Source organism: Oncorhynchus kisutch, unplaced genomic scaffold, assembly GCF_002021735.2.
Source record: "Oncorhynchus kisutch isolate 150728-3 unplaced genomic scaffold, Okis_V2 scaffold719, whole genome shotgun sequence".
NCBI classification, from domain to species: domain Eukaryota; kingdom Metazoa; phylum Chordata; class Actinopteri; order Salmoniformes; family Salmonidae; genus Oncorhynchus; species Oncorhynchus kisutch.
In genome coordinates, this window is record NW_022262664.1 from 75001 (window position 1) to 93441 (window position 18441).

Consider the following 18441-nt stretch of genomic DNA (forward strand, 5'->3'; position numbering starts at 1 on the left):
CTTCAGGTATATATACACACCTAACCCTGGACTGGCTTCAGGTATATATACACACCTAACCCTGGACTGGCTTCAGGTATATATACACACCTAACTCTGGACTGGCTTCAGGTATATATACACACCTAACCCTGGACTGGCTTCAGGTATATATACACACCTAACCCTGGACTGGCTTCAGGTATATATACACACCTAACCCTGGACTGGCTTCAGGTATATATACACACCTAACCCTGGACTGACTTCAGGTATATATACACACCTAACCCTGGACTGACTTCAGGTATATATACACACCTAACCCTGGACTGGCTTCAGGTATATATATATACACACCTAACTCTGGACTGACTTCACCTAATGTTACCTTTTCATTGTTCTACTGTTGTTCTGACCTTGTTTTAAAGTTCTGACATTGTTCTAACGTTGTCCTGACCTTGTTATCCTGTTCCTCTCCAGAGAGGGCTCCAGTCTGGAGGAGGTAGTGGAGAAACAAGCAGATCTCATCGACTACCTGAAGCAACACAACACCTTACTGAGCAAGAGACTGCTCAACATGACTGTACAGCACTGACCACAATACAACCACAATACAACCACAACACCACCATAAGAGACAGAGAGAGGAGGATGGAAGAAGAGAAGAGTGTCACAGATTAGAGGCCTCGAGTTTTATTTCTCTGTGACCACCCCAAGTGACCTCTGGGTAGTGTGTCTGTGTAGAGATTGTGCGTGAAAAGGGTAGTCATTAGAGATATGTGAGAAAGAGGGAGGAGAGATGAGGGAGGGAGAGAGAGAAAGAGAGGGAGGAGGAGAGAGACGAGGGAGAGAAAGAGAGAGACGAGGGAGGAGGGGTAGGGAACCATGTTATCAGGGCCGTGTGTGTGTGTGTGTGTGTGTGTGTGTGTGTGTGTGTGGTGTGTGTGTGTGTGTGTGTGTGTGTGTGTGTGTGTGTGTGTGTGTGTGTGTGTGTGTGTGTGTGTGTGTGTGTGTGTGTGTGTGTGTGTTTTCTCCCTGCAGTGTGTTTTTATATAAACTCAGCAGAAAATGAAACGTCCTCTCACTGTCAACTGCATTTATTTTCAGCAAACTTAATGTGTAAATATTTGGATGAACATAAGATTCATCAACTGAGACATAAACTGAACAAGTTCCGCAGACATGTGACTAACAGAAATGGAATAATGTGTCCCTGAACAAAGGGGGGGTCAATATAAAAAGTAACAGTCAGTATCTGGTGTGGCCACCAGCTGCATTAAGTACTGAAGTGCATCTCCTCATGGACTGCACGAGATTTGCCAGTTCTTGCTGTGAGATGTTACCTCCCACTTCCACCAAGGCACCTGCAAGTTCCCGGACATTTCTGGGAGGAATGGCCCTAGGCCTCACCCTCCGATCCAACAGGTCCCAGACATGCTCAATGGGATTGAGATCCGGGCTCTTCGCTGGCCATGGTGTGTGTCTTGCAGGAAATTACGCACAGAACGAGCAGTATGGCTGGTGCCATTGTCATGCTGGAGGGTCCTGTCAGGATGAGCCTGCAGGAAGGGTACCACATGAGGGAGGAGGATGTCTTCCCTGTAACGCACAGCGTCATTGAGGGCAATCTCAACAACAAGCTCAGTCCGATGATGCTGTGACATATCGCCCCAGACCATGACGGACCCTCCACCTCCAAATCGATCCCGCTCCAGACTACAGGCCTCTGCGTAACGCTCATTCCTTTGACGATATATGTGAATCCGACCATCACCCCTGTTGAGACAAAACCGAGACTCGTCAGTGAAGAGACCTTCTTGCCTGTCCTGTCTGGTCCGGCGACGTTGTTGCCTGTGATGTCTGGTGAGGACCTGCCTTTACAACAGGCCTACAAGTCCTCAGTCCAGCCTCTCTCAGCCTATTGCGGACAGTCTGAGTACTGATGGAGTGATTGTGCGTTCCTGGTGTAACTCGGGCAGTTGTTGTTGCCATCCTGTACCTGTCCCACAGGTGTGATGTTCAGATGTACCAATACTGTGCAGGTGTTGTTACATGTGGTCTGCCACTGTGAGGATGATCAGCTGTCCGTCCTGTCTCCCTGTAGCGCTGTCTAAGGCGTCTCACAGTGCAGACATTGCATAACTGTGACCTTAATTGCCTACCGTCTGTAAGCTGTTAGTGTCTTAAGGACCGTTCCACAGGTGCTTGTTCATTAATAGTTTATGGTTCATTGAACAAGCAGCATGGGGAAACAGGGTCTAAACCCACTACAATGAAGATCTGGGAAGTTCTTTTGAATGTTTTCTCTTTGAAAGACCGGATCCTGAAAAAGGGACGTTTCTTTTTTGCTGAGTTTAGTCCTCGTGACTTAATGTGTAAATGAGGTTAATAAATGGAAGTGTAAATGTAAACAGCTGTGTTGTCTTCTGTAGTTACCTAGACAACAGGATATCTCTAACTGTACCATGTTGTAACACCCACTGAGACTCCTGCCATTCCTAATGGGATGGACTGAGACTCCTGCCATTCCTAATGGGCTGGACTGAGACTCCTACCATTCCTAATGGGCTGGACAGAGAGAGTCAAGCATTACACCAGACCAACTACCATGTTGTAACACCCACTGAGACTCCTGCCATTCCTAATGGGATGGACTGAGACTCCTACCATTCCTAATGGGATGGACTGAGACTCCTACCATTCCTAATGGGATGGACTGAGACTCCTACCATTCCTAATGGGATGGACTGAGACTCCTACCATTCCTAATGGGATGGACTGAGACTCCTACCATTCCTAATGGGATGGACTGAGACTCCTACCATTCCTAATGGGATGGACTGAGACTCCTACCATTCCTAATGGGATGGACTGAGACTCCTACCATTCCTAATGGGCTGGACTGAGACTCCTACCATTCCTCCTGGGATGGACTGAGACTCCTACCATTCCTAATGGGATGGACTGAGACTCCTACCATTCCTAATGGGATGGACTGAGACTCCTACCATTCCTAATGGGATGGACTGAGACTCCTACCATTCCTAATGGGATGGACTGAGACTCCTACCATTCCTAATGGGATGGACTGAGACTCCTACCATTCCTAATGGGATGGACTGAGACTCCTACCATTCCTAATGGGATGGACTGAGACTCCTACCATTCCTCCTGGGATGGACTGAGACTCCTACCATTCCTAATGGGATGGACTGAGACTCCTACCATTCCTCCTGGGATGGACTGAGACTCCTGCCATTCCTAATGGGATGGACTGAGACTCCTGCCATTCCTAATGGGATGGACTGAGACTCCTGCCATTCCTAATGGGATGGACTGAGACTCCTACCATTCCTAATGGGATGGACTGAGACTCCTACCATTCATAATGGGCTGGACTGAGACTCCTACCATTCCTAATGGGCTGGACTGAGACTCCTACCATTCCTAATGGGATGGACTGAGACTCCTACCATTCCTAATGGGATGGACTGAGACTCCTACCATTCCTAATGGGCTGGACTGAGACTCCTACCATTCCTAATGGGATGGACTGAGACTCCTACCATTCCTAATGGGATGGACTGAGACTCCTACCATTCCTAATGGGATGGACTGAGACTCCTACCATTCCTAATGGGATGGACTGAGACTCCTACCATTCCTAATGGGATGGACTGAGACTCCTACCATTCCTAATGGGATGGACTGAGACTCCTACCATTCCTAATGGGCTGGACTGAGACTCCTACCATTCCTAATGGGATGGACTGAGACTCCTACCATTCCTAATGGGCTGGACTGAGACTCCTACCATTCCTAATGGGATGGACTGAGACTCCTGCCATTCCTAATGGGATGGACTGAGACTCCTACCATTCCTAATGGGATGGACTGAGACTCCTGCCATTCCTAATGGGATGGACTGAGACTCCTACCATTCCTAATGGGATGGACTGAGACTCCTACCATTCCTACTGGGATGGACTGAGACTCCTACCATTCCTAATGGGATGGACTGAGACTCCTGCCATTCCTAATGGGATGGACTGAGACTCCTACCATTCCTAATGGGATGGACTGAGACTCCTACCATTCCTAATGGGATGGACTGAGACTCCTGCCATTCCTAATGGGATGGACTGAGACTCCTGCCATTCCTAATGGGATGGACTGAGACTCCTACCATTCCTAATGGGATGGACTGAGACTCCTGCCATTCCTAATGGGATGGACTGAGACTCCTACCATTCCTAATGGGATGGACTGAGACTCCTACCATTCCTAATGGGATGGACTGAGACTCCTACCATTCCTAATGGGATGGACTGAGACTCCTGCCATTCCTAATGGGATGGACTGAGACTCCTGCCATTCCTAATGGGATGGACTGAGACTCCTGCCATTCCTAATGGGCTGGACTGAGACTCCTACCATTCCTAATGGGATGGACTGAGACTCCTACCATTCCTAATGGGATGGACTGAGACTCCTGCCATTCCTCCTGGGATGGACTGAGACTCCTACCATTCCTAATGGGATGGACTGAGACTCCTACCATTCCTAATGGGATGGACTGAGAGGGTCAAGCATTACACCAGACCAACTACCATGTTGTAACACCCACTGAGACTCCTACCATTCCTAATGGGATGGACTGAGACTCCTGCCATTCCTAATGGGATGGACTGAGAGGGCCAAGCATTACACCAGACCAACTACCATGTTGTAACACCCTAATGGGATGGACTGAGACTCCTACCATTCCTAATGGGATGGACTGAGACTCCTACCATTCCTAATGGGCTGGACTGAGACTCCTACCATTCCTAATGGGATGGACTGAGACTCCTGCCATTCCTAATGGGCTGGACTGAGACTCCTGCCATTCCTAATGGGATGGACTGAGAGGGTCAAGCATTACACCAGACCAACTACCATGTTGTAACACCCACTGAGACTCCTGCCATTCCTAATGGGATGGACTGAGAGGGTCAAGCATTACACCAGACCAACTACCATGTTGTAACACCCACTGAGACTCCTACCATTCATTCCTAATGGGATGGACTGAGACTCCTGCCATTCCTAATGGGATGGACTGAGAGGGTCAAGCATTACACCAGACCAACTACCATGTTGTAACACCCTAATGGGATGGACTGAGACTCCTACCATTCCTAATGGGATGGACTGAGACTCCTACCATTCCTAATGGGATGGACTGAGACTCCTACCATTCCTAATGGGCTGGACTGAGACTCCTACCATTCCTAATGGGATGGACTGAGACTCCTGCCATTCCTAATGGGATGGACTGAGACTCTTAATGGGATGGACTGAGACTCCTACCATTCCTAATGGGATGGACTGAGACTCCTACCATTCCTAATGGGATGGACTGAGACTCCTACCATTCCTAATGGGCTGGACTGAGACTCCTACCATTCCTAATGGGATGGACTGAGACTCCTACCATTCCTAATGGGATGGACTGAGAGGGTCAAGCATTACACCAGACCAACTACCATGTTGTAACACCCACTGAGACTCCTACCATTCCTAATGGGATGGACTGAGACTCCTAATGGGATGGACTGAGACTCCTACCATTCCTAATGGGATGGACTGAGACTCCTACCATTCCTAATGGGATGGACTGAGAGGGTCAAGCATTACACCAGACCAACTACCATGTTGTAACACCCACTGAGACTCCTACCATTCCTAATGGGATGGACTGAGAGGGTCAAGCATTACACCAGACCAACTACCATGTTGTAACACCCACTGAGACTCCTACCATTCCTAATGGGATGGACTGAGAGGGTCAAGCATTACACCAGACCAACTACCATGTTGTAACACCCACTGAGACTCCTACCATTCCTAATGGGATGGACTGAGACTCCTACCATTCCTAATGGGATGGACTGAGACTCCTACCATTCCTAATGGGATGGACTGAGACTCCTACCATTCCTAATGGGATGGACTGAGACTCCTACCATTCCTAATGGGATGGACTGAGACTCCTACCATTCCTAATGGGATGGACTGAGACTCCTACCATTCCTACTGGGATGGACTGAGACTCCTACCATTCCTAATGGGATGGACTGAGACTCCTACCATTCCTAATGGGTTGGACTGAGACTCCTACCATTCCTAATGGGATGGACTGAGAGGGTCAAGCATTACACCAGACCAACTACCATGTTGTAACACCCACTGAGACTCCTACCATTCCTAATGGGATGGACTGAGACTCCTACCATTCCTAATGGGTTGGACTGAGACTCCTGCCATTCCTAATGGGATGGACTGAGAGGGTCAAGCATTACACCAGACCAACTACCATGTTGTAACACCCACTGAGACTCCTACCATTCCTAATGGGATGGACTGAGACTCCTACCATTCCTAATGGGTTGGACTGAGACTCCTGCCATTCCTAATGGGATGGACTGAGAGGGTCAAGCATTACACCAGACTGAAAAGAGTATAAACAGATTGTTTTATTATTAAAAGGTCATTAACTGGAACATACTGTACATTTGAAGTGCATTTCTCCCATAAAAACACTTATTCTGTATATTGTATTAGTCTGAGCTGTAGTTTTTATGGTACCCAGATGGTATATAGTATAAATGCCTTGGTACTGTGGTATATAGTATAAAGGTTTTAGTACTGTGGTATATAGTATAAATGCCTTGGTACTGTGGTATATAGTATAAATGCCTTGGTACTGTGGTATATAGTATAAATGTCTTGGTACTATGGTATATAGTATAAATGCCTTGGTACTGTGCTATATAGTATAAATGTTTTGGTACTGTGGTATATAGTATAAATGCCTTGGTACTGTGCTATATAGTATACATGTTTTGGTACTGTGGTATATAGTATACATGTTTTGGTACTGTGGTATATAGTATAAATGTCTTGGTACTGTGGTATATAGTATAAATGTCTCAGTACCCAGATAAATGGCGGTGGTATGTACATGAAGTGATGTGAGCAGGAAGGCAGGTAGTCTAGTGACTCCAGTTCAGATCTTTGTCTATTCAACAGCAGCAGCAGTAGTCCTCTCTCTCCTCTCTACCCAAACTCCCAGTCTCAGCACAGGCTATGTCTCTTGCTCAGTGTTCAGTCCTTCAGCGCCGTGTTTCCGCACTCTGTGTCTCTTGTCCACAGGTGTGTCCCCACAGGTGTGTGTGGTGTCCTGTGGGGGGAAGAGGAGGGGTGAGGATGTCACAGAGACTCTCCTCTTCTCTCTTACCTCCATGTTCACTCTGTTACACCTAAACAGAGAGAATATAGACAGTGTTATGGGTCAGGCAGAGAGAATATAGACAGTGTTATGGGTCAGGCAGAGAGAATATAGAGAGTGTCATGGGTCCGAGAGAATATAGACAGTGGGTCAGGCAGAGAGAATATAGACAGTGGGTCAGGCAGAGGGAATATAGACAGTGGGACAGGCAGAGAGAATATAGACAGTGTCATGGGTCAGGCAGAGAGAATATAGACAGTGTCATGGGTCAGGCAGAGAGAATATAGACAGTGGGTCAGGCAGAGAGAATATAGACAGTGTTATGGGTCAGGCAGAGAGAATATAGACAGTGTCATGGGTCAGGCAGAGAGAATATAGACAGTGTCATGGGTCAGGCACAGATAATATAGACAGTGGGTCAGGCAGAGAGAATATAGACAGTGTCATGGGTCAGGCAGAGAGAATATAGACAGTGGGTCAGGCAGAGAGAATATAGACAGTGTCATGGGTCAGGCAGAGAGAATATAGACAGTGTCATGGGTCAGGCACAGATAATATAGACAGTGGGTCAGGCAGAGAGAATATAGACAGTGTCATGGGTCAGGCAGAGAGAATATAGACAGTGGGTCAGGCACAGATAATATAGACAGTGGGTCAGGCAGAGAGAATATAGACAGTGGGTCAGGCAGAGAGAATATAGACAGTGGGTCAGGCACAGATAATATAGACAGTGGGTCAGGCAGAGAGAATATCGACAGTTATGGGTCAGGCAGGAACATTTTAGCAGTGTGCATGTGAGACAGAGGGGGCAGTAGCCCTCCTCAGTTTAAACCATGTTGTTTGAGAATGATTCTCACTCTCTCGTCAGTTAAGAACAAATTCTTATTTACAATGACGGCCTACCAGGGAACAGGTTAACTGCCTTGTTCAGGGGCAGAACGACAGATTTTTACCTTGTCAGCTCGGGGATTCGATCCAGAAACCTTTCGGTTACTGGCCCAACGATCTAACCACTAGGTTACCTGCCACCCCGTCTTCTACAGGACTGTATGAACACCAACCTCTGGTCTTAATCACACACTCCAGCCGCAGCGGGTGTTTCACCCTTTGACCACTGACATCCCTGGACACGCCCACAGGTGGCGTTGGTGATGAGTCCACGTGTGTCTTACCTCAGGGGAATGGTACTCTGGAGTGCAGGGGCATGCAGCGGCGGTGGGGGCAGTGATGTCTGTGGTACCTTCTCCGTATGTTCAAGATGTCTGGAGAGAGAGAGATTAAGGGTCCATTTGAATTAGGACTAACGCTCAGAAATACCACGTAGTCGCTGCTCTACCTTCTGTAGTCGATTTGAGCATGTCAACATATTGATGGTTAAGGCCAGAGACAGGTTGGTCACTGAGCTGTTGTAAGTTCTCCTGTTATAGCTAGGCTACTACAACTAGTCTTAGTTTATCAGCCTGTTTCAGTTTATCAGCCTGTTTCAGTTTATCAGCCTGTTTCAGTTTATCAGTCTACTGTACCTATCTGTTGTTAGTTAATCAGTCATTTTCAGCCTACCTGCCTGTTGTTAATTTATCAGCCAGGTTCAGTCTACCTGCCTGTTGTTAATATATCAGCCAGGTTCAGTCTACCTGCCTGTTGATTTATCAGCTAGGTTCAGTCTACCTGCCTGTTAATTTATCAGCCAGGTTCAGTCTACCTGCCTGTTAATTTATCAGCCAGGTTCAGTCTACCTGCCTGTTGTTAATATATCAGCCAGGTTCAGTCTACCTGACTGTTGTTAATTTATCAGCCAGTTTCAGTCTACCTGCCTGTTGATTTATCAGCTAGGTTCAGTCTACCTGCCTGTTAATTTATCAGCCAGGTTCAGTCTACCTGCCTGTTGTTAATATATCAGCCAGGTTCAGTCTACCTGCCTGTTGTTAATATACCAGCCAGTTTCAGTGTACCTGCCTGTTGTTGATGTATCAGCCAGGTTCAGTCTACCTGCCTGTTAATTTATCAGCCAGGTTCAGTCTACCTGCCTGTTGTTAATTTATCAGCCAGGTTCAGTCTACCTGCCTGTTGTTAATTTATCAGCCAGGTTCAGTCTACCTGCCTGTTGTTGATTTATCAGCCAGGTTCAGTCTACCTGCCTGTTGTTGATTTATCAGCCAGGTTCAGTCTACCTGACCATAAACCTCTTAGTTCCTTTGTATCCTTCCTTCCACATCCTGCCTCACCTGCAGGGAACCTCTGTAGGGTAATTGTACCTGCCCGGTGGACCACCTGTATTCCCCTATTAGGATATAGCTACTATAGTGTAGGCTATAAGCCCATTGACCTCTGAAGATAACCAGCGGTCTCTTTCTCTAATAAACCACCGTTTTAATGATGACTTTAAACCTCCCGCTGCCATAAAGCGCCTTTCTACCGCCTGTTCCGAGGACAGACCGGCAGGAAGAGATAAAAACTCCGATGCCTTTATGACCGAGTGAACCCCGCCACCCCACCCCCATACCCCTCCCCGGATTATTCTCCTTTCCAGGCGCTCCGTGTTAATCAGGCTCGCGCATTAGCATTCCGTTATACACGGTGATTAACAATATCGCAGCGCGCGGGAACTCCGCCGACCAGACAATAGACCGGTGGACCTGCGGCTGAGCCCGGGTCTCTCTCACTCACCCCCAGCCAGTCATAAAGGCCCTGTAAAGTATCGGGCCGCAGAGTGTTCTGGTGAATTAACGCGCTTCAGCCAAATCTCGACTCATTACTGCAGTGACTGCACGCACTAAATCACCCGAGGTCGTAAACCCGTGGCGGTATAGCGCACGCTGCAGCGGGGTTTCCATCACCCTAATTCTATAGGCCTACGCTCCAATTATTGTTGTGTTATGTCAACTGTAGATTGAAATCCATCCAATCAGAAGACCAGATGATGTTGTATAGGCTCGTCGATGATCAACACTTTATCATCCGAGTTGAAGATGAAAGGCTGCATATGGCTTTAGTCACATACATTTTATCACGGCCTGTTTCAAGGTAGACCAAATCCAATGTATGTTTCACCACTGAGCTTTATGCCATGTGTCGTTATAACAACATGGGGATATTCAGTAGGTGGATGGTGTTCTGCAGTAGCCTATGGGCTAGATAGAATAGCCTAAATATGGGGAACGAGGGGTCTTCCTCAAAGCAGTGTAATATAGTTCTAGACCTATACATGGTCTATAACCAAAGTCTAGTTAGATAGACTTCTAGAAAAGTGGTGTATTGTGTTCCTACTATATTTTAGTAATATAGTCCTATAGTGGAGTGTAATATAGTTCTATAGTGTAATATAGTTCTATAGTGTAATATAGTTCTATAGTGTAATATAGTTCTATAGTGTGATGTAATATAGTTCTATAGTGTAATATAGTTCTATAGTGTGATGTAATATAGTTCTATAGTGTGATGTAATATAGGTCTATAGTGTGATATAGTTCTATAGTGGAGTGTAATATAGTTCTATAGTGTGACGTAATGTAGTTCTATAGTGTGATGTAATATAGGTCTACAGTGGAATGTAATATAGTGTGATGTAATATAGGTCTATAGTGTAATATAGTTCTATAGTGTAATATAGTTCTATAGTGTAATATAGTTCTATAGTGGAGTGTAATATAGTTCTATAGTGTGACGTAATGTAGTTCTATAGTGTAATATAGTTCTATAGTGTGATGTAATATAGGTCTATAGTGTAATATAGTTCTATAGTGTGATGTAATATAGTTCTATAGTGTAATATAGTTCTATAGTGTAATATAGTTCTATAGTGTAATATAGTTCTATAGTGTAATATAGTTCTATAGTGGAGTGTAATATAGTTCTATAGTGTGATGTAATATAGGTCTATAGTGTAATATAGTTCTATAGTGTGATGTAATATAGGTCTATAGTTCAGTGTAATATAGGTCTATAGTGTGATATAGTTCTATAGTGGAGTGTAATATAGTTCTATAGTGTGACGTAATGTAGTTCTATAGTGTGATGTAATATAGGTCTACAGTGGAATGTAATATAGTGTGATGTAATATAGGTCTATAGTGTAATATAGTTCTATAGTGGAGTGTAATATAATGTCTTTGTGTTGTCCTACCTGGTCTCACTGCAGAAACTGATCCTAGAACAGTTACTAGCAGCAGCAGGTACAGTAGGCTGATGATCCTCATGGCTGGATAGGAAGGGTCTGGAGCTCCTCTCTCTACCCAGGAATCAGTCTTTCTCTCTCTGGGCAGGATGCTGTGGTGCTGTGGGTCCCTCTCAGGATAGGAAGGGTCTGGAGCTCCTCTCTCTACCCAGTAATCAGTCTTTCTCTCTCTGGGCAGGATGCTGTGGTGCTGTGGGTCCCTCTCAGGATAGGAAGGGTCTGGAGCTCCTCTCTCTACCCAGGAATCAGTCTTTCTCTCTCTGGGCAGGATGCTGTGGTGCTGTGGGTCCCTCTCAGGATCTCTTCTCAGTTAATGAATGTGTGTCTTCAGTGTGTGTCCGTCGTGGGTGTTTGTCCAGAGAGTGATTGTCTCTGAATGAGAGCAAAGTGACAAAGCTCCCTCCACCCCTCTGCCTCTTATACTGCCATCAGCCTGCCCTGCCCCCGACTGTTCCTTCTATTGACACCACATGTAGTAGGTGATGCTGACAGGAAGCCCCCACCCCCCACATGTGCCTTCAGAAAGTTTTCACACCCCTTGACTTTTTCATCATTTTGTGGTGTTAAAGCCTAGTGCTAGCCATATTAATACCTATGCAAAGTGAGGGTTCATTAGCGTGTGTGCTAACGGCCGGCTCTGCAGTTTGTGGCTGTCCATTCACATGCTATCTGCGCCATTACATGTGAATGAGGATTAGAGAAACCGCAGGACACTAATGGATCTCAGACACAAGATGGCCGACAAGACTTTGAACAAACACCTGGAACCATCAGACCGCTCTACAAAATCAATACACCATTAACCCTGTACCATCAATACACCCTTAACCCTGTACCATCAATACACCCTTAACCCTGTACCATCAATACACCCTTAACCCTGTACCATCAATACACCCTTAACCCTGTACCATCAATACACCCTGTACCATCAATACACCCTTAACTCTGTACCATCAATACACCCTTAACCCTGTACCATCAATACACCCTTAACCCTGTACCATCAATACACCCTTAACCCCGTATCATCAATACACCCTTAACCCTGTACCATCAATACACCCTTAACCCTGTACCATCAATACACCCTTAACTCTGTACCATCAATACACCCTTAACCCTGTACCATCAATACACCCTTAACCCCGTATCATCAATACACCCTTAACCCTGTACCATCAATACACCCTTAACCATCAATACACCCTTAACCCTGTACCATCAATACACCCTTAACCCTGTACCATCAATACACCATTAACCCTGTACCATCAGTACACCCTGTACCATCAATACACCCTTAACCCTGTACCATCAATACCCCCTTACCCTGTACCATCAATACACCCTGTCCGTCGTGGGTGTTTGTCCAGAGAGTGATTGTCTCTGTGAATGAGAGCAAAGTGACAAAGCTCCCTCCACCCCTCTGCCTCTTATACTGCCATCAGCCTGCCCTGCCTGTACCATCAATACACCCTTAACCCTGTACCATCAATACACCCTTAACCATCAATACACCCTTAACCCTGTACCATCAATACACCCTTAACCCTGTACCATCAGTACACCCTGTACCATCAATACACCCTTAACCCTGTACCATCAATACACCCTTAACCCTGTACCATCAATACACCCTTAACCCTGTACCATCAATACACCCTTAACCATCAATACACCCTTAACCCTGTACCATCAATACACCCTTAACCCTGTACCATCAATACACCCTGTACCATCAATACACCCTTAACCCTGTACCATCAATACACCCTGTACCATCAATACACCCTTAACCCTGTACCATCAATACACCCTTAACCCTGTACCATCAATACACCCTGTACCATCAATACACCCTTAACCCTGTACCATCAATACACCCTGTACCATCAATACACCCTTAACCCTGTACCATCAATACACCCTTAACCCTGTACCATCAATACACCCTGTACCATCAATACACCCTTAACCCTGTACCATCAATACCCCCTTACCCTGTACCATCAATACACCCTTAACACCGTACCATCAATACACCCTTAACCCTGTACCATCAATACACCCTAAACCCCGTACCATCAATACACCCTTAACCCCGTACCATCAATATACCCTTAACCCTGTACCATCAATACACCCTTAACCCTGTATCATCAATACACCCTTAACCCTGTACTATACTATGGTAGATCACCTAGAGGGAGGGAGTCACCTATGGTAGATCACCTAGAGGGAGGGAGGGAGTCACCTATGGTAGATCACCTAGAGGGAGGGAGGAAGTCACCTATGGTAGATCACCTAGGACCTAGGACCATGCCCCAGGACTACCTGACATGATGACTCCTTGCTGTCCCCAGTCCACCTGGCCATGCTGCTGCTCCAGTTTCAACTGTTCTGCCTTATTATTATTGCTGGTCATTTATGAACATCTTGGCCATGTTCTGTTATAATCTCCACCCGGCACAGCCAGAAGAGGACTGGCCACCCCACATAGCCTGGTTCCTCTCTAGGTTTCTTCCTAGGTTTTGGCCTTTCTAGGGAGTTTTTCCTAGCCACCGTGCTTCTACACCTGCATTGCTTGCTGTTTGGGGTTTTAGGCTGGGTTTCTGTACAGCACTTTGAGATATCAGCTGATGTACGAAGGGCTATATAAATCAATTTGATTTGATTTGATTAGAGGGAGGGAGGGAGTCACCTATGGTAGATCACCTAGAGGGAGGGAGGGAGTCACCTATGGTAGATGTCCTAGAGGGACGGAGTCAGCTATGGTAGATCACCAAGAGGGAGGGAGTCACCTATGGTAGATCATCTAGAGGGAGGGAGGGAGTCACCTATGGTAGATCACCTAGAGGGAGGGAGGGAGTCACCTATGGTAGATCACCTAGAGGTAGGGAGTCACCTATGGTAGATCACCTAGAGTGGGGGAGGGAGTCACCTATGGTAGATCACCTAGAGGGGGGGAGTCACCAATGGTAGATCACCTAGAGGGAGTGTTTCCCAAGGAGATTGGCATTTTTATTACTTGATGATGTTTGCAAAAATGTTGCTCTGACTGCCACACATTCCTCATGGAACTGAACAAAACACACTCACACACACACACACACACACACACACACACACACACACACACACACACACACACACACATACACACACACACACACACTGAGGCTGTGCTATAGAGAAGCTTTTGTCTTGAAAACGTTTATATTCCTAATTTGCATATGTTAATGAGACATCTTTGTAATTCAGAACCACCTGGTATCAACGAGGACCTCACTGGTAATCTCTCTCTCTCTCTCTCTCTCTCTCTCTCTCTCTCTCTCTCTCTCCTCTCCTCTCTCTCTCTCTCTCTCTCTCTCTCTCTCTCCCTCCCTTTCTCTCTCTCTCTCTCTCTCTCTCTCTCTCTCTCTCAATTCAATTCAAGGGCTTTATTGGCATGAGAAACATGTTAACATTGCCAAATGTTTCTCTCTCTCTATCTCTCTCTCTCTTTCTATCTCTCTTTTTCTCTCTCTTTCTCTCTCTCTCTCTCTGTCTCTCTCTCTCTGTGTCCCTGTCTCTCTCTCTCTCTCTCTCTCTCTCTCTATACAGTGTTGTAATGATGTGCAAATAGTTAAATTACAAAAGGTAAAATAAATAAACATAAATATGGGTTGTATTTATAATGATGTTTGTTCTTCACTGATTGACCTTTTTTATGGCAAAAGGTCACAAATCTTGCTGCTGTGATGTCACACTGGTATTTCACCCAGTAGATATGGGAGTTTATCAAAATGTCACACATCTTGCTGCTGTGATGGCACACTGTGGTATTTCACCCAGTAGTGGATCTGAGTAATCTGAGGGAAATATGTGTCTCTAATATGGTCATACATTGAGCAGGGAGTTAGGAAGTGCAGCTCAGTTTCCACCTCATTTTGTGGGCAGTGAGCACATAGCCCGTCTTCTCTTGAGAGCCATGTCTGCCTACGGCGGCCTTTCTCAATAGCAAGGCTCTGCTCATAGTCAAAGCTTTCCTTAAATTTGGGTCAGTCACAGTGGTCAGGTATTCTGCCACTGTGTACTCTCTGTTTAGGGCCAAATAGCATTCTAGTTTGCTCTGTTTTTTTGTTAATTCTTACACTATTCTCCAGGTTCATCTCTCAGTCATCTCTTTGTTGTGGAAGGTTTGGGAATCGCTTCCTTTTAGGTGGTTATAGAATTTAATGGCTCTTTTCTGCTCTGCGTTATTTGGTGTTTTACGTTGTACACTGAGGATATTTTTGCAGATTTCTGTATCCAGAGTCTCAATTTGGTGTTTGTCCAATTTTGTGAATTCTTAGTTGGTGAGTGGACCCCAGACCTCACAACCATAAAGGGCAATGGGCTCTCTCTCCCTCTCTCTCTTCATCCCTCTCTCTCTTCCCTTCTTCTTCCTCTCTCCCTCCCTCTCTCTCTTCCCTTCTTCTTCCTCTCTCCCTCCCTCTCTCTCTTCCCTTCTCCTCCCTCCCTCCCTCCCTCCCTCCCTCCCTCCCTCCCTCCCTCCCTCCCTCCCTCCCTCCCTCCCTCCCTCCCTCTCTTCCCTTCTCCTTCATTCCTCCCTCCCTCTCTCTTCCCTTCTCCTTCATTTCTCCCTCCCTCCCTCCCTCCCTCCCTCCCTCCCTCCCTCCCTCCCTCCCTCCCTCCCTCCCTCCCTCCCTCCCTCCCTCCCTCTCTTCCCTTCTCCTTCCTTTCTCCCTCCCTCCCTCCCTCCCTCTCTCTCTTCCCTTCTCCTCCCTCCCTCCCTCCCTCCCTCCCTCCCTCTCCCGTCAGGTCTAGATCGTAGATACACGTATAGAGATTGTGTGTGTGTTGTAATGTTTGCTCTCCGAAGGGATTAGACATCCTTACAGGGATTACTCTGACTTCTCAAACACTCCCCACGGCTGCAGAACACACACACACACAGCTCTGACCCCCACACCTGCCCTTTGACCCCTCTTTAGTTTCTAACCTACTCAGCCAGTCAGATTGTGTGTGAGCCTTAGAGAACGCTGTCTGTCAGCTAACTCCTGTGTGTGTGTGTGTGTGTGTGTGTGTGTGTGTGTGTGTGTGTGTGTGTGTGTGTGTGTGTGTGTGTGTTGATTGTGGTCAGATGGGCCAGTCTGATTCCCCATCATTAGGCTCAGAGTGCTGCTGTTGTCCTGCCAACAAGGGCGTCAGTCCTAACTATTGTCAAGGGGCCTAGTCAGGCTAATGAGTCTTAAGACCCTTCATCTCTGATTGGCCAATATAGAAACCAATAGACGCACATCCAATACGTACAGACACACAGACACATACAGACTCGATACACACAGTCTGAGATTTCATACCAACTATATAATAATATATAATATAAAATATATATATAATCATATAATAATCATATCAATGTCACATTATTTACACCTGAATGTTATTTAAACGTTATATCGCTGTAAAAGTACCACAAGACACAAGGATCAATAATTAGTTATAAAAAGTAAGTGATATTGTCAAGTCGATATTTGTGAAATAATCTTTTTTTAAATTTTAACAGACATTGTTGATTGTACATTAAAAGATGTTATTGATTCTTAACATTGCCAACCGTTTTTATTCAGAAAAAAAGCTACCTTTTGTGATTAGGAGCCTGTTCACAGTATTACAGTCTCCTCAGAGAGATACAGGGTATTGGCACCACCTAGTGGTAATCAATAGTACTACAGACGCCGTCAGAGAGATACAGGGTATTGGTACCACCTGGTGGTAATCAACAGTATCACAGCCTCCTCAGAGAGATACAGGGTGGTCATCAACAGTAAATTTCAACATACCAATTAGGATTTGGCTAAAAATACTTGAATCAGTCATAGAGCCCATTGCCCTTTATGGTTGTGAGGTCTGGGGTCCGCTCACCAACCAAGACTTCACAAAATGGGACAAACACCAAATTGAGACTCTGCGTGCAGAATTCTGCAAAGATATCGTCCGTGTACAACGTAGAACACCAAATAATGCATGCAGAGCAGAATTAGGCCGATACCCACTAATTATCAAAATCCAGAAAAGAGACGTTAAATTCTATAACCACCTAAAAGGAAGCGATTCCCAAACCTTCCACAACAAAGCCATCACCTACAGAGAGATGAACCTGGAGAAAAGTCCCCTAAGCAAGCTGGTCCTGGGGCTCTGTTCACAAACACAAACACACCCTACAGAGCCCCAGGACAGCAGCACAATTAGACCCAACCAAATCACGAGAAAACAAAAAGATAATTACTTGACACATTGGAAAGAAGTAACAAAAAAAACAGAACAAACTAGAATGCTATTTGGCCCTAAACAGAGAGTACACAGTGGCAGAATACCTGACCACTGTGACTGACCCTAAACAGAGAGAACACAGTGGCAGAATACCTGACCACTGTGACTGACCCTAAACAGAGAGTACACAGCGGCAGAATACCTGACCACTGTGACTGGCCCTAAACAGAGAGTACACAGCGGCAGAATACCTGACCACTGTGACTGACCCTAAACAGAGAGTACACAGCGGCAGAATACCTGACCACTGTGACTGGCCCTAAACAGAGAGAACACAGTGGCAGAATACCTGACCACTGTGACTGACCCTAAACAGAGAGTACACAGCGGCAGAATACCTGACTACTGTGACTGACCCTAAACAGAGAGAACACAGTGGCAGAATACCTGACCACTGTGACTGACCCTAAACAGAGAGTACACAGCGGCAGAATACCTGACCACTGTGACTGACCCTAAACAGAGAGTACACAGCGGCAGAATACCTGACCACTGTGACTGACCCTAAACAGAGAGTACACAGCGGCAGAATACCTGACCACTGTGACTGACCCTAAACAGAGAGTACACAGCGGCAGAATACCTGACCACTATGACTGACCCTAAACAGAGAGTACACAGCGGCAGAATACCTGACCACTGTGACTGACCCTAAACAGAGAGTACACAGTGGCAGAATACCTGACCACTG

General features: G+C 46.0%; 1 protein-coding gene and 1 long non-coding RNA gene across 2 annotated transcripts in view; one reads left to right on the forward strand and one right to left on the reverse strand.

Moving 5' to 3' along the window:
- Positions 1 to 929, forward strand: part of tmem192 (transmembrane protein 192) — a 40738-nt gene extending 39809 nt beyond the window's left edge. Inside the window, exon 6 of the mRNA XM_031815979.1 lies at positions 463 to 929. Within this exon, the coding sequence (XP_031671839.1) occupies positions 463 to 577 (115 nt within the window). The 3' untranslated portion in view covers positions 578 to 929. The remainder of the gene's footprint in view (positions 1 to 462) is intronic.
- A 5551-nt stretch (positions 930 to 6480) lies between these two features.
- On the reverse strand, positions 6481 to 13824 carry LOC116361503 (uncharacterized). The gene is made up of 3 exons (XR_004207632.1): positions 11379 to 13824; positions 8428 to 8517; positions 6481 to 7286 (listed from the first exon to the last, which is right to left on the reverse strand). It is a non-coding gene; the product is annotated as an uncharacterized LOC116361503 (long non-coding RNA).
- Between the last annotated feature and the right edge of the window lie 4617 nt (positions 13825 to 18441).